Source organism: Heterodontus francisci, chromosome 12 (assembly GCF_036365525.1).
Source record: "Heterodontus francisci isolate sHetFra1 chromosome 12, sHetFra1.hap1, whole genome shotgun sequence".
NCBI lineage: Eukaryota > Metazoa > Chordata > Chondrichthyes > Heterodontiformes > Heterodontidae > Heterodontus > Heterodontus francisci.
In genome coordinates, this window is record NC_090382.1 from 102,962,396 (window position 1) to 102,987,949 (window position 25,554).

Below are 25,554 nucleotides of genomic sequence, written 5' to 3' on the forward strand. Positions count from 1 at the left end.
GGCCAGCAGACCTGAGTTATACTGTCAGCTGCTAAATTGCATTTTGTCAGAGACAGTGGAGTTAGCTTCCCATGGAAATTCAGAGTTTGAATCACAGCTTCCAAAACTCTGCTTAAATTTTGATGTTAGGCAGGACCTGAAAGGATTGTTTGTTCTATTCGACCATGAGAGACACGAACTGAAGCCAAGAGGTTTTCTGACTATTTACTGATGTGATCTTTTCAAACGGAGCGTCAGTTATTCGGCATCAGATGCGCATCTCAATTATAGCAACAACCTGAATTTAGATAGCACCTTTACTGTAGTTAAAAGTGCCAAGCTCCTTCACAGGAGTGTCATCAAACAAAATTTGACACAAAGCCACAATTTTTTAGATTATTTTTTTCAGGGGATTTGGGCGTCGCTGTCAAGGCCAGCATTCGTTGCTCATCCCATATTGCCCTGGACAACTGAGTGGCTTGCTAGGCCATTTCAGAGGAAAGTTAAGAGTCAACCAGATTGCTGTGATTCTGGAGTCACACATGGGCCAGACCAGGTAAGGACAGCAGATTTCCTTCCTGAAAGGACATCAGTGAACCAGATGGGTTTTTATGACAATCAATGATAGTTTCATGACACTGCGACTGAGATTAATTTTTATTAATTAATTGAACTTATTATTTAAATTCCACCAGCTGCCAAGGTGGAATTTGAACCTGTGTCCCCAGGGCATTGGCCTGGGCCTCTGGATTACTAGTTCAGTGAAATTACCACCACGTCTCCCCCATGGGACATCATCCCTGACATAAGGACATATTAGGACAGGTGATCATAATTTTGGCCAAAGAGGTAGGTTTTAAGGAGCATCTTAAAGGAGGAGAGAGGGGTGGAGAGGTTTAGGGAGGGAATTCCGGAGCTTAGGGCCTAGGTAGCTGAAGGCAGGGCTGCCAATGGGGGATGTGCATGAGGTCAGATTTGGTAGAGTGCAGAGATCTTGGGGAAGGTTACAGAGATAGGGAGGGGTAAGGCCAGGGAGGGATTTAAAAACAAAGAGGAGAATTTTTAAATCTGGGTATTGTCGGACCAGGAGCCAGTATAGGTCAGCGAGCACAGGTGGTGATGGGTGAACAGGACTTGGTGCGAGTTAGGACACGGGCAACAGAGTTTCGGATGAGATGAAGGTTACAAAGGATGCAAGGTGGAAGGGTTTCAAGGGAAATGGAGTAACATTTCCATCTGAGATATATCTCAAGAATTGCATATCATCTGAGCCTCTGTCACTCCTCTCACTTGTTGCATCGTCTGCAGTCAGGTGACCCACCTCAGTCCTGGGTTAATAGTGCCAAGTTTATGTAGAGGTGGCTCACGTTTCAGCACTGAAACATGTTTCAGAGTCACGTAGTTTTAAATGGAGAATTTTAATTGATAAAAGGCAGTGATAGTTTTTCCCTATCTTCCCTTTCTCCTCTGGTGGGGAGAGTCCAGGACAAGGGGCCAGAACATGAAAGTCAGGGATGATGTCAGGAAGCATTTCTTCACACAAAGGGAAGTGAAAATCTGGAACTCTCTCCCCCTCCCCGCCCCCAAAAATGCTGCAGAGGCTGGAGGTCAATTGAAAAATTCAAAACTGACAGTAGCAGATTTTTGAAACAAAAGCAGAAAATTCTGGAAATACTCAGCAGGTCGTGTTGACTTTTCAGGGCTACGACCATTCACAAGAATCCATCCACCTGAAACATTAATTCTGATTCTCTCTCCACAGATGCTGCCTGACCTGCTGAGTATTTCCAGTATTTTCTGTTTTTATGTCAGATTTCCAGCATCTGCAGTATTTAGCCATTGTTCTGATAGATTTTTGTTGGTTAAGGGTATCAAAGGTTATGGAACCAAGGCAGGTGAATGTCGTTAAGATACAGATGTGGCATGGTCACACTGAATGCTGGAACAGGATCAAGTGTCTGAACGACTCCTTCCAGTTCCCATGACTCTTGAAACCATTAAGATCTCCCTTCCCTACAATGAGCTTGTAAAATGCACTGACTGTGTAACTATCACACTAGGACACCGCAGCAACAGGAGGTGGCCATTCAGTCCCTAGAGCCTGTTCTGCTGTTCGATGAGATCATGGATGTTCTGAATCCTATTTCTATCCACCTGTCTTGGCTCAATGTACAGAAGTGTGAGAAGTTATTGCTGTTTCAATGTTCAGGTCACTCAAACACCCAATGGTTAATAACGCTCAGTGCTGTAACACTTACTAAGATTGTAGTTACGAAATAAGTCCGATTCTGGATGCCACTCGTGTCGTTGCCGATTTGATGTTCTCCTGTAGTTGCAACAAATTTGTCGTCTTCATTCCAATAGCCAATCTGTAAAATGCAGTATTAATAGCAAGATTAATGTGTGTGATTTGAGATTGGTACATTGTCAGTGTGTGATAAATAGTACTAACCTATCATTGCAATAACACAGGAACAGGGACACTCAAGAAGCCTAACACTTTATGACACCAACCCATCTCCCCATATCCTCCAAACACTCCTACCCTCCGTCTCAACATATCACTCAACTCCACTTACCCAACTTCTCCCCATTTCTTGCTTTTTTTATTCATTCGTGGGACATGGGCATCGCTGATTAGGCCAGCATTTATTGCCCATTTCTAATTGCCCTTGAGAAGGTGGTGGTGAGCTGCCAAACCCAACTACACACATGTGGAGGTATGGGTTTTGTTGGGGTAAGGGTGTTGTGGGAATTCGGATGATGTGTGGGTACGGGTTTTGTGCAGGTGCTATGAGAGCGGGTGTTGTGGGGGTACGGGCAGTGTGGGGGGTACGGGCAGTGTGGGGATGCGGGCAGTGTGAGGGTGCGGGCAGTGTGGGGGTGCGGGCAGTGTGGGGATGCGGGCAGTGTGGGGATGCGGGCAGTGTGAGGGTGCGGGCAGTGTGAGGGTGCGGGCAGTGTGAGGGTGCGGGCAGTGTGGGGATACGGGCAGTGTATTGATACGGGCAGTGTATTGATACGGGCAGTGTGGGGATACGGGCAGTGTGAGGGTGTGGGTGGTGTTGGGGTACGAGCGGTGTTGGGGTACGAGCGGTGTGGGGGTACGAGCGGTGTGGGGGTACGAGCGGTGTGGGGGTACGAGCGGTGTGGGGGTACGAGCAGTGTGGGGGTACGAGCGGTGTGGGGGTACGAGCGGTGTGGGGGTACGAGCGGTGTGGGGGTACGAGCGGTGTGGGGGTACGAGCGGTATGAGGTTACTGTGTAATGTGCATTTACCTTTCTAATTCCATCGCTTTTCAGCTCCATCACACTGACAGTGTAGTTGGTCCGATGTCCATATTCGTTAAATTGAATGTTCCCTGTCAGCCCATCACTGCGAACCTGGAGTACAGCCAAACATAAAACAAGTTTTATCATGTAGAGAGAGCTTTACCCTGTTTTTAACCCGTTTTTTTTTCTTTTTTTCTTTTTTTTTCTTTTTAGGGAGTTTTACTCTGTATCTAACCCCTGTACTGTACCTGTCCCTGGGAGTGTTTGATGCTGGACAGTGTAGAGGGAGTTTTACTCTGTATCTAACCCCCGTTTTTTTTTTCTTTTGCTTTCTTTCTGGGGAGTGTTTGACGGGGGACAGTGTAGAGGGAGCTTTACTCTGTATGTAACTGTGCTGTACGTGCCCCGGGAGTGTTTGATGGGACAGTGTAGAGGGGGCTTTACTCTGTATCTAGCCTGTTTTTTTTCATAGTTGTATAGGCATTTATTTACAGAGATACACATTACAAGCATGAATCTCATAAACCAACAACTAAAGTCTCAGTCTGTTCCTATTTATAGGGGCACAAGTGACTGCCTCATTGCACAACATCTGTATACACGTAAATACAATTAATATACAATTAACAACTAATATCCCCTTACATATCTAACCCGTGTTGTACATGCCCTGGGAGTGTTTGATGGGGACAGTGTAGAGGGAGTTTTACTCTGTATCAAACCCTGTGCTGTACCTGCACTGGGAGTGTTTGATGGGACAGTGTAGAGGGATCTTCAGAAGGTGCCCTATCACGGTGCAGTACCTGCTGTAAAGCTCGTTGAATGTCTATCCCTTGACCCCAAGGTACAGCTGGGTTTGCCAAACAGTCTCCCGCGTTGCCTCTCCGTGAGATGTCGATCCGTGTCTTGCGCAGATACTTGAAGGCTTCAGACAGCACAAGTACTCCATCAAAGGTCATAGCTGATGTGTACTGTAGGAAGAGAAAAGGGAATGGAGTGGGAGTGAGCTCCTATCTGAGAACTGGCACCCAAGAATCCTGAGACTGCTCTAGTGAGATGTCACAGAGCAAGCGAGGGGCTGACAGGATTGAACAGTGAACTGATGAAGTTTCAAGTGCCTGAAAGGCTCACTCCATCTTTTCCATCATGAGGTGTTTATTCAGTCAGTGCTACGAGTTGCTGGGGTGTCAGACCCTCTCTGCACATCAGTGTTCTGGGCAGCCGCTGGGCTGAACCTGCACAGTGATTAGGAATCACTGCAAACCCAGATACGAGTTAAATTAAGAGGCAGCCCTCTCCCCAGTAATAACCCACCTGGAGTCATTAAGCAGCAACTAGAATCGGTCCCAGATGGGGAATTACCCTCTGTATCCAGTACTGTGTTTTCCACCACCACTCTCACTCCCAGACTCTCTGTCCCACCAACCTTCAACAGACACCTCTTCTCTGCGAACATTGTGTCCCATTCGCATTCCCACAGCACTGACAGGTGCTAGTAACGCTCGCCTTCACCCCAGTGTGGGCCCTGGGAACACCATGCACTGGGAACGCTACTGAAATACTGACTTAGAATAACTCTGGAACTTTCTACCCCAGAGGAATGTGAATGTTCCACCATTGAGTATATTCAAGACTGAGAGCGATAGATTTTGAGGCTGTAAGGGAATCGGGGATATGGCGGCAGAACCAGAAAAGTGGAGTTGAGGCCAAAGATCAGCCGTCATCTTAGTGAATGGTGAAGCAGGCTTGAGGGGCCAAATGGCCTACTCCTGCTCCTATTTCTTAAGCTGTTATTATCAATCCCTCTGAGCCTCGACCATATTATTGGCCTCACCGAGATCGGGTGGCTCAGTGACTTCATGTAGTGAGGAGTGAAGAATGAATTTTGAATGACAGAGTTGTACAGCACACTGAAGCCTCCTACCTTCAGTTTATGCCCCTCAACTCCCTGATATTCTTTGCCATCCAGTTTCTTCCAACGTTGAAGAAATTTTGATACTTGAGCACTGTCAGGCCGCACGATCTGAAACCCAGTCACATTCGCCCCTGCGTACTGGAACTTATCCAGATCCATGTCAAGGAAACCCTGCCGTACAAATCGCAACAGAAGGAAACAAGTTATCTGCATGTGATGGTCGAGGGATTGGGTCTGTTCAATACTTAAATTAAAGGCAACTGAGCTGGGATTCAGGGCTGGGCCCTCACTGCGCTGGGATTCACTGTTGGGCCCTCACTGACTGAGCTGGATTCAGGGCTGGGCCCTCACTGACTGAGCTGGGATTCACTGTTGGGCCCTCACTGACTGAGCTGGGATTCAGGGCTGGGCCCTCACTGACTGCGCTGGGATTCACTGTTGGGCCCTCACTGACTGAGCTGGATTCAGGGCTGGGCCCTCACTGACTGAGCTGGGATTCAGGGCTGGGCCCTCACTGACTGAGCTGGGATTCAGGGCTGGGCCCTCACTGACTGAGCTGGGATTCAGGGCTGGGTCCTCACTGACTGAGCTGGGATTCAGTGCTATGCCTTCACTGACTGAGCTGGGATTCAGGGCTGGGTCCTCACTGACTGAGCTGGGATTCAGGGCTGGGTCCTCACTGACTGAGCTGGGATTCAGTGCTACGCCTTCACTGACTGAGCTGGGATTCAGGGCTGGGTCCTCACTGACTGAGCTGGGATTCAGGGCTAGGTCCTCACTGAGCTGGGATTCAGTGCTAGGCCCTCACTGACTGAGCTGGGATTCAGTGCTGGGCCCTCACTGAGCTGGAATCAGGGCTGGACCCTCACTGACTGAGCTGGGATTCAGTGCTGGACCCTCACTGACTGAGCTGGGATTCAGTGCTGGACCCTCACTGACTGAGCTGGGATTCAGGGCAGGACTCTCACTGACTAAGCTGGGATTCAGTGCTGGACCCTCACTGACTGAGCTGGGATTCAGGGCTGGACCCTCACTGACTGAGCTGGGATTCAGGGCTGGACCCTCACTGACTGAGCTGGGATTCAGGGCTGGACCCTCACTGACTGAGCTGGGATTCAGGGCTGGACCCTCACTGACTGAGCTGGGATTCAGGGCTGGACCCTCACTGACTGAGCTGGGATTCAGGGCTGGACCCTCACTGACTGAGCTGGGATTCAGGGCTGGACCCTCACTGACTGAGCTGGGATTCAGGGCTGGACCCTCACTGACTGAGCTGGGATTCAGGGCTGGACCCTCACTGACTGAGCCGGGATTCAGGGCTGGACCCTCACTGAACTCTTCTCTAATCCTTTTCCCAATTACTTGAAACCTATGCCCCTGATTCTTGTCCTGTCTGCTCAGGGAAACAGGTCCTTCCTGTCCACTCCAGCTAGGTTCCTCAGAATTTTGTACACCTCAATTAAATCTCCCATCAGCCTCCTCTGTTGCCTATCTATTCATTCCTCATAGCTAAAATTCTCCATTCCTGGGCAGAACTGTACGCAATACTCTAGCTGTGGCCTAACTATTGTTTTATACAGTTCCAGCATAACTTCCCTGCTCTTATATTCTAAGCCTCAGTTAACAAAGGAATGTATCCTGGATGCGAGGGCACTTGAGAGGGTGCAGAGGAGATTTGTCAGGAAGGTTTCAAAGATGGTTGGAAAAGTTGGGATTTTTCTCCTTAGAGCAAAGGGGATATGAAATAAAGGTGTAGAAGATTACGACAGGCATAGATAAGTTAGACGAGGAAAAATATTCCCATTAACAGATGGTACAAGGACTAGGGGACACAGATTGAAGGTTTTGGCCAAGAGATGCAGGGGGAAGATGAGGAAGAACTTTTTTAACGTAGTAGGTGGTAATGGCCTGGAACTCACTGCCCACAAGGATGGTGGAAGTGGAGACAGTCAATGATTTGAAAAGGAAATTGGATGGTCGGGAGAATGGAACTGACTGGATTGCTCCAGCATGGACACAATGGGTCGAATGGTCTCCTTTTGTGTGTAAATGACTCTATGACTCTATGCCTTCTTAAACACCTTACGTACTTGTCCTGCTACCTTCAGGGATCTGTGGACATGCACTACAAGGTCCCCCCCTGTTCTTCTACACTTCTCAGTATCTGACCATTTATTGTGTATTTCCTTGTCTCATTTGCCCTCCCCAAATGCATTCCCTCATACTTCTCTGGATTGAATTCCATTTGCCACTTTTCTGCCCACCTGACCAGCCCATTGATATCTTCCTGCAGTCTAGTCCTTTTCCTCACACGGCCAATTTTTACCTCATCTGCAAACTTTTAAATCTTGCCCCCTATATTTCTGACGAAATCATTGATATATATCATGAAAAGCAAGGCACCTAGTACTGAGCCCTGTCGAACCTCACTGGAAACAGCTTTCCAGTCACAAAAACAGCTGTCAACTATTACTCTGTGCTTCGTGCCACTTGCCCTCAGATGCCATGGGCTTTTATTCTTCTGACCAGTCTGCCATTTGGGATTTGTCAAAAGGATTGCTAAAATCCATGTAAGCTACATCAAATGTGCTGTCCTCATTGAATTTTTTGAGGCAGTAATTAGGAGGGCCAATCAAGTTAGTTGGACAGACTTTTCCTTAACAAATCTATGTTGACAGTGATTGAATAATCCGTGTCTTTCTAAATGACGATTTATACGGTCCTTCAGAAACATTTCCAATAATTTGCCCACCATTGAGGTTAGTAATTGAGGCTCTGTAATTACTCAGTCTATAGCTTTCTTCCTTTTTAAACAACAGTACATCGTTAGCAATCCTGCCATAAAGTTGTGTTGCAAACCTACCAGACTAGCGAAGATGTACTGATATCCTCGGATGTGCTTTCCTATGTTTATGATCTGTAAAATACAGAGAATACAATACTTTCTGTTACCAGTGTGGAAGCCAGCTTGAGATTTGTCAAGTGTGATGGGTGAGAAAATATTAACTATCTACGGCAGGAAAGTGACTGAGAGATCAAGCTCCTTAAACCCAATGTCCTAATTGAGGCAAGTCCACGATACAAGAGCTTTGCTGAATCCCCGAGGACTCCGTATCTCTAGAAAAGCGATGGAGCAATTCTGGCAAAATCTTTCACAGAATTGGAAATGAGCTTTCAGAATGGCTCAAACGGGGTCCGGATGAAATGAGCTGAAGTTGCTGAGATAATTCTGAAGTCCACTGACATCACCTGCCAAAGCTGAATAAGATCATAAGATCATAAGAACTAGGAGCAGGAGTAGGCCGTCCGGCCCCTCGAGCCTGCTCTGTCATTCAATAAGATCATGGCTGATCTTTTCGTGGACTCAGATCCACTTACCCGCGCTCCCACCGTATCCCTTAATTCCTTTATTGTTCAAAAAGATATCTACCTTAGCTTTAAAGACGTTTACTGAAGAAGCATCAACTACTTCACTGGGCAAGGAATTCCATAGATTAACAACCCTCTGGGTGAAGAAGTTCCTTCTTAATTCAGTCCTAAATCTGCTCCCTCTAATCTTGAGGCTATGCCCTCTTGTCCTAGCTTCACCTGCCAGTGGAAACATACTCTCTACTTGTATCTTATCTATTCCCTTCTTGATTTTATATGTTTCTATAAGATCCCCCCTCATTCTTCTGAACTCCAATGAATATAATCCCAATCTACTCAGTCTCTCCTCATAAGCCAACCCCCTCAACTCCGGAATCAACCTAGCGAACCTCCTCTGCACCCTCTCCAGTGCCAGTATATCCTTTCTCAAGTAAGGAGACCAAAACTGCACACAGTACTCCAGGTGCGGCCTCACCAGTACCTTATACAGCTGCAACATAACCTCTCTGCTTTTAAACTCAATCCCTTTAGCAATGAAGGACAAAATTCCATTTGCCTTCCTAATTACTTGCTGTACCTGCAGACCAACCTTCTGCGATTCATGCACAAGGACACCCAGGTCCCTCTGCATAGCAGCATGCTGCAACTTTTTACCATTCAAGTAATAATCCTTTTTACTGTTACTCCTACCGAAATGAATGACTTCACATTTATTCACATTGTATTCCATCTGCCAGACCTTTGCCCACTCACTCAATGTATCTATGTTGCTCTGCAAAGTTTCACAGTCATCTGCACACTTTGCTCTGCCACTCATCTTAGTGTCATCTGCAAGCTTTGACACCTTACACGTGGTCCCCAACTCCAAATCATCTATATAAATTGTAAATAATTGCGGTCCCAACACCGATCCCTGAGGCACACCACTAGTGACTGATTGCCAACCGGTATAGCACTCATTTATCCCCACTCTCTGCTTCCTGTTAGTCAACCAATCCTCTATCCATGCTAATACTTTACCCCTGACGCCATGCATCCTTATCTTATGCAGCAGCCTCTTGTGCGGCACCTTGTCGAAGGCCTTTTGGAAATCTAAGTACACCACATCCACTGGGTCCCCATTGTCCACCTTGCTCGTAACAAGAAACAGGACTGTCTGCGGTGCATGAAATTTAACATGATTGAGCAAAGTAGGACTTTAACCGTGGGAGTCTGGTGGATAGAGAGATTGGCTCAGCTCCCATTGTGAACTTTGACTCCACAAGGAGCTCTCCTCTATCAATTCACAGCAGCAAGGACTGTCTGCCTATTGATCCCAGTCTGACTGTACAATCGCCATCAGGAAATATGCTGCATGGGGCTGTGAGATTCACAGATGAAGACAGTTAGGCAGGGGCACAAAAACATTCTATCTGTGGCTACACTGACCACACACACACACTCACGCACACACTCACATATATACACAAAACTCTTATCGCATTTACTTGCCTTTTCCGATTTAATCTTCAATGTTGACACAGTTTCTGCCTGAGCCACTAAGCCAGGGAGTAAATCTCACAGCCTCACAACTCTCTGTGCGAAGAAGTTTCTCGTGCCATCTCTTCTAAATCTCTTATCTTTAATCTGATATCAATGGTCCTTTGCTCTTCACAGAATCACAAAATTGGTTACAACGCAGAGGAGGCCATTTGGCCCACCGTGTCTGCACCAGCTCTCAGAAAGAGCAATTCACTTCGTGCCATTCTCCCGCCTTCTCCCCGTAACCCTGCACATTCTTCCTTTTCAGATAACAGTCTAATTCCCTTTTGAATGCTTCAATTGAACCTGCCTCCACCACACTCTCTGGCAGTGCATTCAACATCTTAACCACTCACTGCTTGGAAAAGTTTTGCCTCATGTCGCTTTTGCTTCTTTTGCTAGATCTGTGCCCTCTTGTTCTCGATCCTTTCACAAGTGGGAACAGTTTCTCTCTAGCTACTCTGTCCGGACCCCTCATGATTTTGAATACCTCTATCAAATCACCTCTCAGCCTTCTCTCTCCAAGGAAAACAGTCCCAACTTCTCCAATCTATCTTCATAACTGTAGTTCCTCATCCCTGGAACCATTCTCGTGAATCTTTTCTGTACTCTCTCCAATGCCTTCACATCCTTCATAAAATGCAGCGTCCAGAACTGGACGCAATACTCCAGCTGAGACCGAAATAATGTCTTATACAAGTTCAACATAACCCCCTTGCTCTTGTACTCTATGCCCCTGTTAATAAAGCCCAGGATATTGTATGCTATATTAACTGCTCTCTCAACCTGTCCTGCCATCTTCAATGACTTATGCACATATATACTCAGGTCCCTCTGCTCCTGCATCCCTTTAGAGTGGTACCCTTAATGTTATATTGTCTTGCCATGTTCATCCTACCACAATGTATCACTTCACATTTCTCCACATTGAACTTCATCGGCCACTTGTCCGCCCATTCCACCAACTTATCTATGTCCTTTTGAAATTCTACACTATCCTCCTCACAGTTCACAATTATTCAAAGTTTCGTATCATCTGCAAATTTTAAAATTATAACTCTGTATGCCAAGGTCTGGGCCATTAATCTATATTAGGAGGAGCAAGGGTCCCAACACTGACCTCTGGGGAACTCTAAAAACCATCCTCCAGGCCGAAGAACATCCATTAACCACTACTCTCAGTTTCCTGTCACTCCTTCACCTCTCAATTGCCACATGAAGAATGTTCACGTTCTTTTCAAACCATAATTTCTAATAAATACAGACTAATTATATCTTAATATATAAAAGTGTGGTTTCCATGCATTTCCCTGTCAATATTTTCCATCTAAAGGTGTCATGCTCTGCCACTGGTGGGAGGAGAAAATTACAGTGTGACAAGTTTACATAGGAAAGCTTCCATTAGAAAACATGCACACAGGATTTAATAATGAAACCACATATAAATAAAACGTGGACAGAATTCTGAATTATGCCATTGTGGCCTGGCACAATTATCTCCTCCTTTTAAACCAAATCCACCAGTTATTGATGCCTGGGACTTGATATTGGATAAGAAACATAGATTCATTATAAGATGGAAGTAAGCCTTATTAGTCTAGGCAAAAACTAGATGACCAAGGGCATTAGGTCCTTTGCATATGTAAATAAGGGTCTGAGGTTTCTCTGAATGCAGCTAATGCAAGACCAGGTCTACAAGGGATCAAAACAGAGGTTCTTAAAGTGACAATTTCAGACCACTATATGACTGGTAGTAATTTACAATATACTTACTCCTTTTGGCTCCACATTCAAACCATAGGGTGCTGCTGGCCACTGCTTGTCACCCACCCTTGACTGCAACCTCGTCAACCTTCCCATTGCCATCTCCTCCCCCTCACCCTGATCACGCCCTCCCTTGTTTGCCCCCTTCTCTCTTTCCACCCATTCCCGTCAGCCCTCCCTTATCCAGTTGTTCCTCCCCCGATCAACCCTCTTTCCCATGCCCTCTCTCAGACGCCCACCTGGACCTTGCCTGGTCCCTGCCCGGCATCTGCCCAGTGTTACCTGGTTCATGATGGTGCTGAGTTTATCGGACTCGCAGTCAATGATGACGTGCCGATCCTTTCTCTTGTCCAGATCTTTGAAGAGCATCCGATAACCTTCTTCAGTGGTGGTCTCAACGCTGACTGCTGTCACCTGCCAGTTCTTCTCTGCAGCTGTGTCCAGCACCTTCTGTAGTACTGACAGTCCTGGGCAGGAGCAGAAAGACATTAATGTTCGACACGGACTCTGTCAACAAGCACAAGGAGCATTCAACTGACCCTAACACTCTCTTCTCCACAAAATCACTGATACTGGAAGATTTCTGTTAAAGTTCAAAACCTTTCCCTTTCAAATCTATTGTGTTCTTCCCTAAGCACAGGTGAGAAAAAATAGTGCAGAGCTAACATTAATCGTCACTTGGAAGAACATGGGATAATAAAGATGTTAAAAGCAAATAATGTTTGACTAACTTGATTGAGTTCTTTGATGAAGTAATGAAGAGGGTTAATGAGTATAATGCAGCTGATGTTGTCTATATGGACTTTCAAATGCACTTGATAAAGTACCACATAATAGACTTGATAAAAAATTAAAGCTCTTGGGATTAAAAGGACAGTGGAGGCATGGATATCAAGTTGACTAAGAGACAGAAAGCAGAGAGTAGCAGTGAGAGTTGTTTATCAGACTGGAGAGAAATGTGGTGGTGTTCTCCAGGGGTTGGTATTAATACCGCTGCTTTTTTGATATATATTATTGACTTAGACTTGAGTATAGAGGGCATAACATCAAGTTTGCCCATGAAATGAAACTTGGAAATGAGTAAACAGTGAGGAGGTCAGTAACAGACTTCAGGAGGACATAGACAGGTGAAATTCAAACAAAGGAGTGTGAGATGATACATTTTGGTAGAAAGAATGTGGTCATGCGTGGAAGGAGCCTGGATGAAATAAACAATGAACAGGAGGAATTATGAAATTAAAAAATCAACTGTTAAACTGAACCACAGACAAAATGGAGTAGAGGTCAGGTGACCCATCCTGTACTATCAATAAACAAGACTGTCTGCAAAGATATAACTCATTAACGGTATCTGAATTAGCTCTGGGAAAACCCATTGACATTGAAAGGAGTCCATTACATGTTGATTACTCCTATCTACAGGACTGAACTAACAAAGGTTCTCTAAGTCAGACTGATACCACAACCCAAACCAAGATGAATAGGTGTGAAGTAGCACCATTGTAACAGAGTGGTCCCCATCCAGACACCAGCAGATAGCAATGGTTTCCATATTCTGGATCATTGTGTGGTCACACCAGGGGAGAGGGCGCTGTGTCATCTGACAGAGACTCAAATGCAACGGATTTCTACTTTAAAAGGTAGTCCTCTGGGGAGAGAGGAGAGATCAACCAAAGACCACAGAAAGCCACTTTACAGCCAAAGACTATAAGATCAGTCCATCTAAGGAAGAAGCCCTGCTGCTGATACTATATGTCAACTTGCTGCAGCAGAGAACTTAAAAAAGGTAACCACCAGAAATCTGCAACACCTCAGCAAGCTCACGGCTAAAAACATCCAGGATTGCTCCTTTGAAAAGACTTTCCTCCTGAGAAGATTCAACAGGTTTCTGTGAACCACGAACTCTTACATCACTTTGGACTTTAACTGCATCCTACCCTTTCCCACCTATCTATCTATCTTTACGTTTGTGTAAATGTGAGTGGGTGAAGGTTGCGAACAATTCGGGTTTTGCTGTTAAAATAAAAAAAATTGTCTTTTTTTTTAAAAACACCTACGAGAAAACCTGTCATTTGTCTGTTTATTTGACCCTAAAAAACACTCAGGGACTGACATACCATTTTTAACAAAACACTATCTGCGGTCAGTTGAAGCCACCCATCCACTTACCACCTGTCCCCAATACTGGGAGAGGCAATATAAACTAAAATTTTCAAGAGGTTGCAGGAACAGTGAGACCTGGGGATATATGTACACAAGTCCTTGGCAGGACAAGTTGAGAAGGCGGTTAAAAACATTCAACTAGGTTAGTCATAAAATTATTCAATCATTGACTCACACAGGAGGAGGTCATCGTGATTATACCAGCTCTTTGCGAGAGCAAACCAATTACTCCCACTCCCCTGCACTTTCCCCATAGCTCTGCAAATTTCTCCTTTCTCGTCTGACATGACACACCTTTAACAAATCCATGCTGGCTGTCTCTGATTAGCTGATATTTATTCAAATTCTCAGTCACTCTGTCCATAATGATTGATTCTAGTAACTTAGCCACAACCAATGTTCACTACAAGGCCTGTCAGTTTATCTGCTTTCTCCCCTCTGTGACATTAGCATATTTCCAATCTCACACAATTCCCGAATCAAGAAAGCCTTGAAGTGTGAGGAGATATTAATGAGTGAGCGGTAATATTTACGGAGAGAGTTGTAATATTTACTGTGATTACATTAATAGTTACAGCGTGGGTTGTAAAATGATTCGATGTTAGGATGGGATGAAAGTTTATTTACCGCGATCAGCATCGTAAATATACACAAACTTCTGCCATTTGTAATGTTCGATGAGGCTGAGAAGAGCATTCTGTAGGTCGGGTCTCATCTGAATGACAAACTGGTTGGAGGTATCGACGGGGAAGCTGGGAGTGATGAACGAGAGGTGCAGAGCTCCACAAAACGATGTGAGTGTGTTTACTGTCTTCCTGTCGTAAAATCCAAAGATCGCGTAGACCCCGCGAGCAAAGAGCGAGCAGACTGAAAAAAAATACAAATGACATTCTGTTGGTCACACAGAAACTCAGAGGCTTCTTTTGAAAAAGCACAAATTCATTCGGAAATAAATAGGTGTTAGAACTCAACAATGAAAACAGCAAGTTGGTCAGCTTCTGAGAAATACACATTTCAGCTGGGGTCCTGTCAGAACGGTTTCGGTTCAACAATCAAAGCCTAATGACTGAGTAATGAGTGAAGCATAGGAGCTTTGAATTACAGATCTCTGCTTGTTGCTAAATTATCAGATTACTTGTTCAGCATCCAGTACTGAATAGAGTCATGTAGTCATTTACAGTGCATATGGAGGCCATTCAACCCATCGAGTTCATGCCAGCTCTCTGCGGAGCAATCCAGTTAGTCCCACATCCCCGTTTGATCCCCATGACCCAGCAAGTTTATTTCCCTGAAGTGCCCATCCAACTTCCTTTCAAAATGATTGATCGTCTCCACTTCCACCATCCTCATGGGCAGTGAGCTCCAGGCCATTACCACTCACTGCGTAAAAAAGTTCTTCCGCACATTCCCCCTGCATCTCTTGCCCAAAACCTTCAATCTGTGTCCCCTAGACCTTGTACCATCAGTTAATGGGAACAGTTTTTCCTTGTTTAACTTATCTAAGTTTGTCAGAATTTTGTACACCTCGAGCAAATCTCCCCTCAGTCTCCTTTGCTCCAGGGAGAACAACGCCAGATTTTCCAACCTAACCTTGTAAGTAAAATCCCCATCCCTGAAAGCATTCTGGTAAATCTCCTCTGCACTCTCTCAAGGACCTTCACTTCCTTCCTAAAGTGTGGTGACCAGAACTGGACACAATATTCTAACCAGAGCTTTATAATGGTTCAGCATAACTTCCCTGCTTTTTATGGCTGTATTTATGATGAGCAGAAATTTTCTCCAATTAAGTATTGAGAAGGCTGAAGCCATTATCTTCAGTCCCTGCTACAAACTACGCTCCCTAGCTGTTGACTTCATCCCTCTCCCTGGCAACTGTCTGATGCCGAACCAGACTGTTCGCAATCTTGATGTCATACTTGACTCTGAGATGAGCTTCCAACCACTTATCCATGTCATCACTAAGACTGTTGATCTTTACCTCTGTAACATTGCCCTACTCCAGCTCTCCCTCAGTGTTATGAATGCGATACATCGTAACATGATTGTGTTTTAAAAACCGTGATTTTTAAAAGTTTAAGATGGAGTCAGAGAAGTCAGTTGACCTCACATCAAATCTGTTTAAAGACGAGACAGAAATCTTGGTTACCATGACAAAAGAAAACGCAGATCAAAGACTTTTTTGCAAGGGTATAGCACCTGAAGAACAATGGTTTTCACCCTCCCAGACTTTCGGATCGTAAACAAGGAGTCAGTGATTCTGAAGATGCAAATGTGCAAGGCAGCTGGAAGCAATGAAAAGGCCCAGGTGGCTTTGCTGAAACCAGACTTTTGGACTTTGCATATTGGAAAAGGACAATGAACTATTGACTTTTGATTCCTGATAACTCTAACAGATTTTTTGAAGAAGCAGGGAGCCTCAAGGGAGAGAGAACAGCTGCGCTCAGGAAAATAAAAAACTGATAGAGCAAAAGGCTGCGACAACTTGAACCTGTTTTGAAAGTCAAGGTTCGCGGAAAAGTAAAAGATCAACAGGATCACCAGGAGTCACCTTATTCATGGACGTCTAGGTTGAAAGTGCTCGGAGAAACAAACTAAGAGGACATTGACTTTGAGAAAGGACTGGGAAATCCAATCCATTGCAACTGGGAGTAGTTTGAGACTTTTAACCGCAAATATTTTGCCATCAAAGTGGACTGTGTAATGTATAAGTGTTGGGTGAGGTTTACAAGTTTTTGAATAAGTAAAGAAAATGCCTTTCTTTGTAATTTGGGGTATCAGGTACTTACACAAGACTATTTCGTTAATGGGGATTTCTTTTCACTTAGTTGTTATAATAAAAGTCTTAAAATTTGAAAACTTGTTGTGTAATTCTTTAAATTGGTCGGGGGGGTTCATATCTTATATTTTAACGTTAACGGTCTCGCTGAGGTCGTAACACTTAGCTCATCTGCTGCTGAAACTCTCATCCATGTCTTTGTTATGGCTAGACTTGACTATTCCAATGCACTCCTGGGTGGCCGCCCATATTCTTCCCTCTGTAAGCTTGAGGCCATTCAAAACCCTACTGTCCGTGTCCCTACTCGCACGAAGTTCTCATCAACCCTTTGCTCGCTGATCTACAGTGGCTCCCATTTAAGCAATGTCTCGATTTTAAAATTCTCACCCTTGTTTTCAAATCTCTCTATGGCCTCATCTTACCCGATCTTTATAAACCCCTCCAGCCTCACAAGCCTTGGAATTAGATATGTTCTTCTAATTCTGGCCTCTTGAGCATTCCTTTAATTGTTCCGCCATTGGCAGTCCTGCCTTCAGCTGCCTGGGCCCTAAGCTCTGGAATTCCCTTCCTAAACCTCTCTGCCTCTCTACCTTTCTTTTCTCCTTTAAAGTGCTCGTTAAAACCAACCTCTTTGACCAAACTTTGGCCATCGGCCCTAATATCTTCTTAAGTGTCTTTGTGTCAAATTTTGTTTATAAAGCTCAGGTGAAGCACCTTGGGACATTCTATTATGTTAAAGACACTATATAAATACAAGTTGTTGTCATTATAATTCATTTTTGGGATGTGGGCATCATTGACAATGCTGGCACTTAACGAATAGGAGGAGTAGGCCATATAGCCCTTCAAGCCTGCTCCTACATCTTATAAGGTCATGGCTGATCCTCAACCAAACTTCAGTTTCCATCACCCTGACCCTAACCCTTGATTTTCCTAGAGTCCAAAAATCTATCAACTTCAGCCCTGAATATAGTCAATGACTGGGCATGAACAGCCCTCTGGGATAGAGAATTCCAAAGATTGACAACACGGTGAGTGAAGCAATTTCTCCTCCTCTCAATCCGAATTGGCCTCAGCACCTATCCTGTGAAGCCCCCTTAGGGAGATCTTATCGGGGAGAAATCCTTTTGCTGCAGTGCTATGCAGACTATGTCGATTCCTTGGGGGAAGACAGTACCGCAGGTCACTACCTGCGTGGCTCGCGCAGTGTTCTTTAATGATATCAATGAGGAATGCTGTGCATACCACAGAGGTAGCGGCCCATGGCACTGCCTGCCCCTGGGGAATTAACACAAAACAATGTAGCGTCACTTCAAATTAATTACCCACACTATAGGTTTCAAAGTGATCGCCTCCCATTCCTCTAAACGCCATAGAGTATAGGTCCATTCTACTTAAATCTCTGAATAAGACAGCCCTCTCATTCCAGGGATCAATCTAGTGAACCTTTGTTGCATCCCTCTATGGAAAGTATATTCTTCCTTAGGTACGGAGGCTGAATGGTACCTAGTACTCCAGGTGCGGTTTCATCGAATTCTCTTGCGTCCACCCAACTGGACCTGAGCCTGCCTGGCTGTATTTCTGGGCTGAGGTCATTGATCTTTAAGATGAGATGCTATGCTGAAGCCCTTTCAGGGGATGTAAAGATCCCATGGGCACAATTTCGAAGAAAAGCAGAAAAGTTCTCCTCAGTGTCCAATATTCATCCCTCAACCGACATCACTAAATCAAATACCATGTCATTTATTGCATTGTGGTTTGTGAGATCTTGCTGTGCGCACATTGGCTATCATGTTTCCTACATTACAACAGCGCCCACATTTCAAAGGCTGTAAAGTGCTTTGGGACATCCTGAGCTTGTGAAAGGTGCTAAATGAAGACAAGTTCTTCTATTATTTCATGAGGACAACCCCCCCCCCCCACCCAACCCCTGCCACCCCACACCCAGCAACAGGATGTCCTAGAGTGAGGTTATGTCCCCTTGTTCTGAACTCCCCCACCACAGGAAATAGTCTCTCTCTATCTATCCTATCAACTCCTTTAAACAATTTAAACACTTTGGTTCGATCAGCCCTTAATCGTCTAAACTTGAGGGAATACAAGCCTAATCTATGCGACCTGTCCTCATAATTTAACCCTGGTAACTTTCTAGTGAATCTGCACTCCCCCCGCTGCCCCCACTCTCCCTCCAAGGCCAATATATCCTTCCTGAGATGTGATGCTCAAAACTGAATCCAGCTACTCCAGAAGCTGGTCGAACCAGAGTTTTAGATAACATCAGCATCACTTCCAACCCTTTGTATTCTCACTCTCTAAACTACATAAAGAGAAAAACTGGGATGGATTAACGCAGATATGGTCCAGCTTCCAGCTGACACTGAGATTTCCTCCCAAGTACAGATTCTGAAGCTTTGCTCTAATACCAGACACATACACAGATGTATTCTAACCCACTGCCTCTTGACTGGACCAGCTTCAGTCAGTGCATACCTAACAACTGAATGATGAACTGAATCATAGAAGGGTTTACAGCACAGGAAATCTGTTGTCCTTACCTGGTCTGGCCTACATGTGACTCCAGACCCACTGCAATGTGGTTGACTCTTACATGCCCTCTGAAATGGCCTAGTAAGCCGCTCAGTTGTATCATAAGAAGTCCGGACGGACCACCCAGCATCGAACTAGGCACTGGAAACAACAACGGCAAACCCAGCCCCGTCGACCCTGCAAAGTCCTCCTTACTAACATCTGGAGGCTTGTGCCAAAGTTGGGAGATCTGTCCCACAGACTAGTCAATTAACAGCCTGACATAGTCACCCTCACGGAATCATACCTTACGGACAATATCCCAGATACTACCATCACCATCCCTGGGTATGTCCTGTCCCACCGCCAGGACAGACCTAGCAGAGGTGGCGGCACAGTGGTACAAAATCAGGAGGGAATTGCCCTGGGAGTCTTCAATATTGGCTGCGGACCCCATGACGTCTCATGGCATCATGTCAGACATGGACAAGGAAACCTCCTGCAGATTACCACCTACCGCATCTCCCTCAGCTGATGAATCAGTACTCCTCCATGCTGAACACCACTTGGAGGAAGCACTGAGAGTGGCAAGGGTTCAGAATGTACTCTGGGTGGGGACTTCAATTTCCATCACCAAGAGTGGTTCGGTAGCAACATTACTGACCGAGCTGGCCGAGTCCTAAAGGACATACCTGCTAGACTGGGGTATGCGGCAGGTGGTGAGCGAACCAGCAAGAGGGAAAAACACACTTGACCTCATCCTCACCAATCTGCCTGTTGCAGATGCATCTGTCCATGACAGTATTGGTAGGAGTCATCACCACACAGTCCTTGTGGAGACAAAGTCCTGCCTTCACATTGAGGATACCATCCATCGTGTTGTGTGGCACTATCACCGTGCTAAATGGGATAGATTTCAAACAGACCTAGCAATGCAAAACTGGGCATCCATGAAGCGCTGTGGGTCATCAGCAGCAGCAGAATTGTACTCAATCACAAACTGTAACCTCATGGCCTGGCATATTCTCCACTTTACCGTTACCATCAAGCCAGGAGACCAACCCTGGTTCAATGAAGAGTGCAGGAGGGCATGCCAGGAGCAGCACCAGGCATACCTCAAAATGAGGTGTCAACCTAGTGAAGCTACAACCCAGGACTACTTGCATGCCAAACTGCATAAGCAGCATGCGATAGACAGAGATAAGTGATCTCATAACCAATGGCTCAGATCTAAGTTCTGCAATCCTGCCACGTCCAGCCGTGAATGGTGGTGGACAATTAAAGAAGCAACTGGAGGAGGTGGCTCCACAAATATCCCCATCCTCAATGATGGGGGAACCCAGCACATCAATGTGAAAGATAAGGCTGAAGCATTTGCAACAATCTTCAGCCAGAAGTGCCGGGTCGATGATCCATCTCGGCCTCCTCCTGAAGTCCCCAGCATCACAGATGCCAGACTTCCGCTAATTCGATTCACTCCGCGTAATATCAAGAAACGACTGAAGGCACTGGATACTGCAAAAAAAGCTATGGGCCCTGACAACATTCCGGCAATAGTATTGAAGACCTGTGCCCCAGAACTTCCCTGCCCCTAGCCAAGTTGTTCCAGTACAGCTACAACACTGGCATCTACCCTGCAATGTGGAAAATTGCCCAGGTATGTCCTGTACACAAAAAACAGGACAAGTCCAACCCGACCAATTACCACCCCATCAGTCTACTCTCAATCATCAGTAAAGTGATGGAAGATGTCACCGACAGTGCTATCAAGCAGCACTTGCTTAGCAATAACCTGCTCAGTGATGCTCACTTTGGGTTCTGCCAGGGCCACTCAGCTCCTGACCTCATTACAGCCTTGGTTCAAACATGGACAAAAGAGCTGAACTCAAGAGGTGAGATGAGAGTGACTGCCCTTGGCATCAAGGAGCCCCAGCAAAACTGGAGTCAATGGGAATTAGGCGGAAATCTCTCTGCTGGTTGGAGTCATACCTAGCGCAAAAGAAGATGGTTGTGGTTGTTGGAGGTCATTCATCTGAGTTCCAGCACATCACTGCAGGAGTTCCTCAGGGTAGTGTCCTGGGCCCAAGCATCTTCAGCTGCTTCATCAATGACCTTCCTTCAATCATAAGGTCAGAAGTGGGGATGTTCGCTGACGATTGCACAATGTTCAGCACCATTCGTGACTCCTCAGATACTGAAGCAGTCTGTGTAGAAATGCAGCAAGACCTGGACAAGACCAGGCTTGGGCTGATATGTGGCAAGTAACATTCGCACCACACATGAGCCAGGCAATGACCATCTCCAACAAGAGTGAATCTAACCATCTCCCCTTGTCATTCAATCGCTGAATCCCCCACTATCAACAGCCTAGGGGTTACCATTGACCAGAAACTGAACAGGAGTAGCCATATAAATACTGTGGCTACAAGAGCATGTCAGAGGCTAGGAATCCTGCAGTGAGTAACTCACCTCCTGACTCCCCAAAGTCTGTCCACCATCTACAAGGCACAAGTCAGGAGTGTGATGGAATACTCTCCACTTGCCTGGATGGGTGCAGCTCCAACAACACTCAAGAAGCTCGACACCAGCCAGCACAAAGGAGCCCACTTGATTGGCACCCCATATACAAACATTCACGCGCTGCACCACCGACGCACAGTGGCAGCAGTGTGTACCATCTACAAGATGCACTGTAGCAACGCACCAAGACTCCTTAGACAGCACCTCCCAAACCCGCGATCTCTACCAACTAGAAGGACAAAGGCAGCAAATGCATGGGAACATCACCACGTGCAAGTACCCCTCCAAGTCACACACTATCCTGACATGGAACATTGGGCGGCACAGTGGCGCAGTGGTTAGCACCGCAGCCTCACAGTTCCAGGGACCCGGGTTCAATTCCGGGTATTGCCTGTGTGGAGTTTGCAAGTTCTCCCTGTGTTTGCGTGGGTTTCCTCCGGGTGCTCCGGTTTCCTCCCACATGCCAAAGACTTGCAGGTTGATAGGTTAATTGGCCATTATAAAATTGCCCCTAGTATAGGTAGGTGGTAGGGAAATATAGGGACAGGTGGGGATGTGGTAGGAATATGGAATTAGTGTAGGATTAGTATAAATGAGTGGTTGATGGTCGGCACAGACTCGGTGGGCCGAAGGGCCTGTTTCAGTGCTGTATCTCTAAACTAAACTATATCGCCGTTCCTTCACTGTCACTGGGTCAAAATCTTGGAACTCCCTTCCTAACAGCACTGTGGGTATACCTACCTTACAAGGACTGCATCAGTTCAAGAAGGCAGCTCACCACTACCTCTCAAGGGCAATTAGGGATGGGCAATAAATGCTGGCCTGGCCGGCGATGCCCACATCCCATGAATGATTAAAAAAACAATGACATTCAGTCCAATCAGTCCATGCTGGCATTTATGTGGCACTTGAGCCTCTTCCCATCTTTCCTCATCTAACTCTATCAACGTAACCCTCTATTCTCTTCTCCCTCATATGCCTGTCTAGCCTCCCTTTAAGTGTACCTATACTATTAGCATCAACCACTCTGTGTTAGCGAGTTCTTCATTCTCACCACTCTTTGGGTAAAGAAATTTATTCTGAATTCCCCATTGGATTTCTTGGTGACTATCATATATTGATGGCCTCTAGTTATGCTCTTCTCCACAAGTGGAAACATTCTCTCTGTGCCTACTCTCAAACCTTTCTTAAATTTAATGATCTCTATTAGGTCACCACTCAGCTCTCACTTTTCAAGAGAATTGAAACCCAGCCTGTTCATCCTCCTGATAGGTATACCCCTGCATTTATGGTATCATCCTTGTAAATCTGTTTAACTCCTTCTCCAGAGCCTCTATATCTTTTTTTGTAATATGGTGACTAGAATTATACCCTTTTACCACGTGTGATCTGACCACAGTTAGATACAAGTTTAGCATAACTTCTTTACTCTTCAATTCTATCCCTGAGTCCAGCTGAGGCTGAAACATGCCTGATCAGGTTGAAACCAGCTGCTGTATTATCACAAACTTGTGAGTGTCCTATTGACTATTCTGATTTTATTCATGTGTGAAATGAATGAAGAAAGCAGTGTTAGCAATTCAAATCTATGTGATTGTTGACTTGAACTCTGGTCCAATCAAGTCCTAAATGGTTTTCAACCAATACTTCATTCAGTACCATGGGCATAAAATCCTCTGAATTGATCGTGTTCAGGCTGGTTTAATGTTGGACACCTCAACTGATGTTAAATGCATATCGAACGCTAATCATAGGTGAATACTATAATACTTCCTTTATTATTAACAGGCACAGATTCCAACAAATCACCCATGCCTTTGTGAGATGAGAATTTGATGCAGGTTCAGGTCAAAGACACATTAATCATTCTTGCCAACCCATAGCAAATCCAATTGAACGAGTCTATTCACAACTCATTTCCATTAAAATGTCAACTATTTCGTTATACCACAAAATTGTCCCCAGGCATTTCCCACAGCACAAGAGGGCTGGTAGAACTAAATGCAGATTACGTGATTGCTTTGCTGAACATCTCTATTCAGTCCGCAAGCGTGATCCTGAGCTTTCATTTTAATTTTTCATTCCACTCTCACTCTGACCTATCTGTTCTCAGCCTCCTACACTGTTCTAATGAGCTCACTAGAAGCTTGAGGAACAGAATCTGAACTTTTGATAAGGCCCTTTACAGCCTTCCGAACTCAACATCAATTTCAGATCATGAACACAGTTCCCTTTACTGCGGACTGCAGGTGTTGCCAATGATTCTGCTCTTCAATTGATCTCTCCTGCCTCCCACCCTTACGCAGACCTTCCATTTTGTTCTTTCCTCCCCTCTCCCCCTTTCCCTGCCTCCGCACTTGCGTAAAATCTGTCATGTCTCTAACATTTTCTAGCTCTGTATGCTTGCCTTCATCGGTCGGGGCATAGAGTATAAAAATTGGCAAGTCATGTTGCAGCTGTACAGAACCTTAGTTAGGCCACACTTAGAATATTGTGTGCAATTCTGGTCGCCACACTACCAGAAGGACGTGGAGGCTTTGGAGAGGGTACAGAAGAGGTTTACCAGGATGTTGTTTGGTCTGGAGGGCATTAGCTATGAGGAGAGGTTGGAAAAACTCGGATTGTTTTCACTGGAACAACGGAGGTGGAGGGGCGACATGATAGAGGTTTACAAAGTTATGAGCGGCATGGACAGAGTGGATAGTCAGAAGCTTTTTCCCAGGGTGGAAGAGTCAGTTACTAGGGGACATAGGTTTAAGGTACGAGAGGCAAAGTTTAGAGGGGATGTGCGAGGCAAGTTTTTTACACAGAGGGTGGTGAGTGCCTGGAACTTGCTGCCAGGGGAGGTGGTGGAAGCAGATACGATAGCGACGTTTAAGAGACATCTTGACAAATATATGAATAGGAAGGGAATAGAGGGATATGGGCCCCGGAAGTGCAGAAGGTGTTAGTTTCGGCAGGCATCAAGATCGGCGCAGGCTTGGAGGGCCGAATGGCCTGTTCCTGTGCTGTACTGTTCTTTGTTCTTTGTTCTGATGATATATCATCTATTGAAACATTAACTCTGTTTCCCTCACCCAAGACACTGCCTGACCTGTTGAGTATTTCCAGTATTTCCTGTGTTTAAAATTGCTGGAACTTGTATTGGTCCCAAAGACTGGGCGGAGACTCGCACAATTAGGAGGTTGAGTTCAGTCTGATCACTTCAGCTCATTTCACATGGAAAGAAATTGTATTTCTATAGCGTGGTTCATGACCTCAAGATGTCCCGAAGTGCATTACAGCCAACTAAGTGCTTACTGAAGTGTAGTCACTGTTGTAATGTAGGAAATCTGGCAGCCAATTTGCACACAGCACAGTCACACAAACAACAATGTGGCAATGACCAGATAATATGTTTTAGTGAACAAATATTGACGGGGAGACCAGGAGAAGTCCACTGTTCTTCTTTGAAATAGTGGGATATTTTAGAGCAGACAGGGCCTCAACTTAATAACTCATTTGAAAGACAGCACCTCCAACAGTGCAGCACTCTCTTAGTACTGCTCATCCGAAAGAACAGTGCTCCCTCAGTACTACCCTGCCAACAGTACAGCACTCCCTCAGTACTGTCTGATGCTACGGCACTCCCTCGATACTGTCCCACAGACACTGCAGCGCTCCCTCAGTACTTGCCATAGAGACAGTGCAGTGGAGGTTCACCAGACTCATCCCTGGGATGGTGGGATTGATTTATGAGGAGAGTTTG

The 25,554-nt window shown here is 45.5% G+C and overlaps 1 protein-coding gene across 5 annotated transcripts in view; it reads right to left on the reverse strand.

Annotated features, from left to right (window-relative positions):
* The window catches only part of LOC137376028 (glutamate receptor 1-like), a 311,401-nt gene that overhangs the window by 111,591 nt on the left and 174,256 nt on the right, over positions 1 to 25,554 (reverse strand). For all 5 annotated transcript variants that reach the window (XM_068043983.1, XM_068043981.1, XM_068043982.1 and 2 more), the window contains exons 3-9: positions 14,612 to 14,851; positions 12,104 to 12,288; positions 8,031 to 8,084; positions 5,177 to 5,338; positions 4,056 to 4,223; positions 3,259 to 3,363; positions 2,238 to 2,348 (exon numbers count right to left, since the gene is read on the reverse strand). In XM_068043983.1, coding sequence (XP_067900084.1) covers positions 2,238 to 2,348; positions 3,259 to 3,363; positions 4,056 to 4,223; positions 5,177 to 5,338; positions 8,031 to 8,084; positions 12,104 to 12,288; positions 14,612 to 14,851 — 1,025 coding nt within the window. The remainder of the gene's footprint in view (positions 1 to 2,237; positions 2,349 to 3,258; positions 3,364 to 4,055; positions 4,224 to 5,176; positions 5,339 to 8,030; positions 8,085 to 12,103; positions 12,289 to 14,611; positions 14,852 to 25,554) is intronic.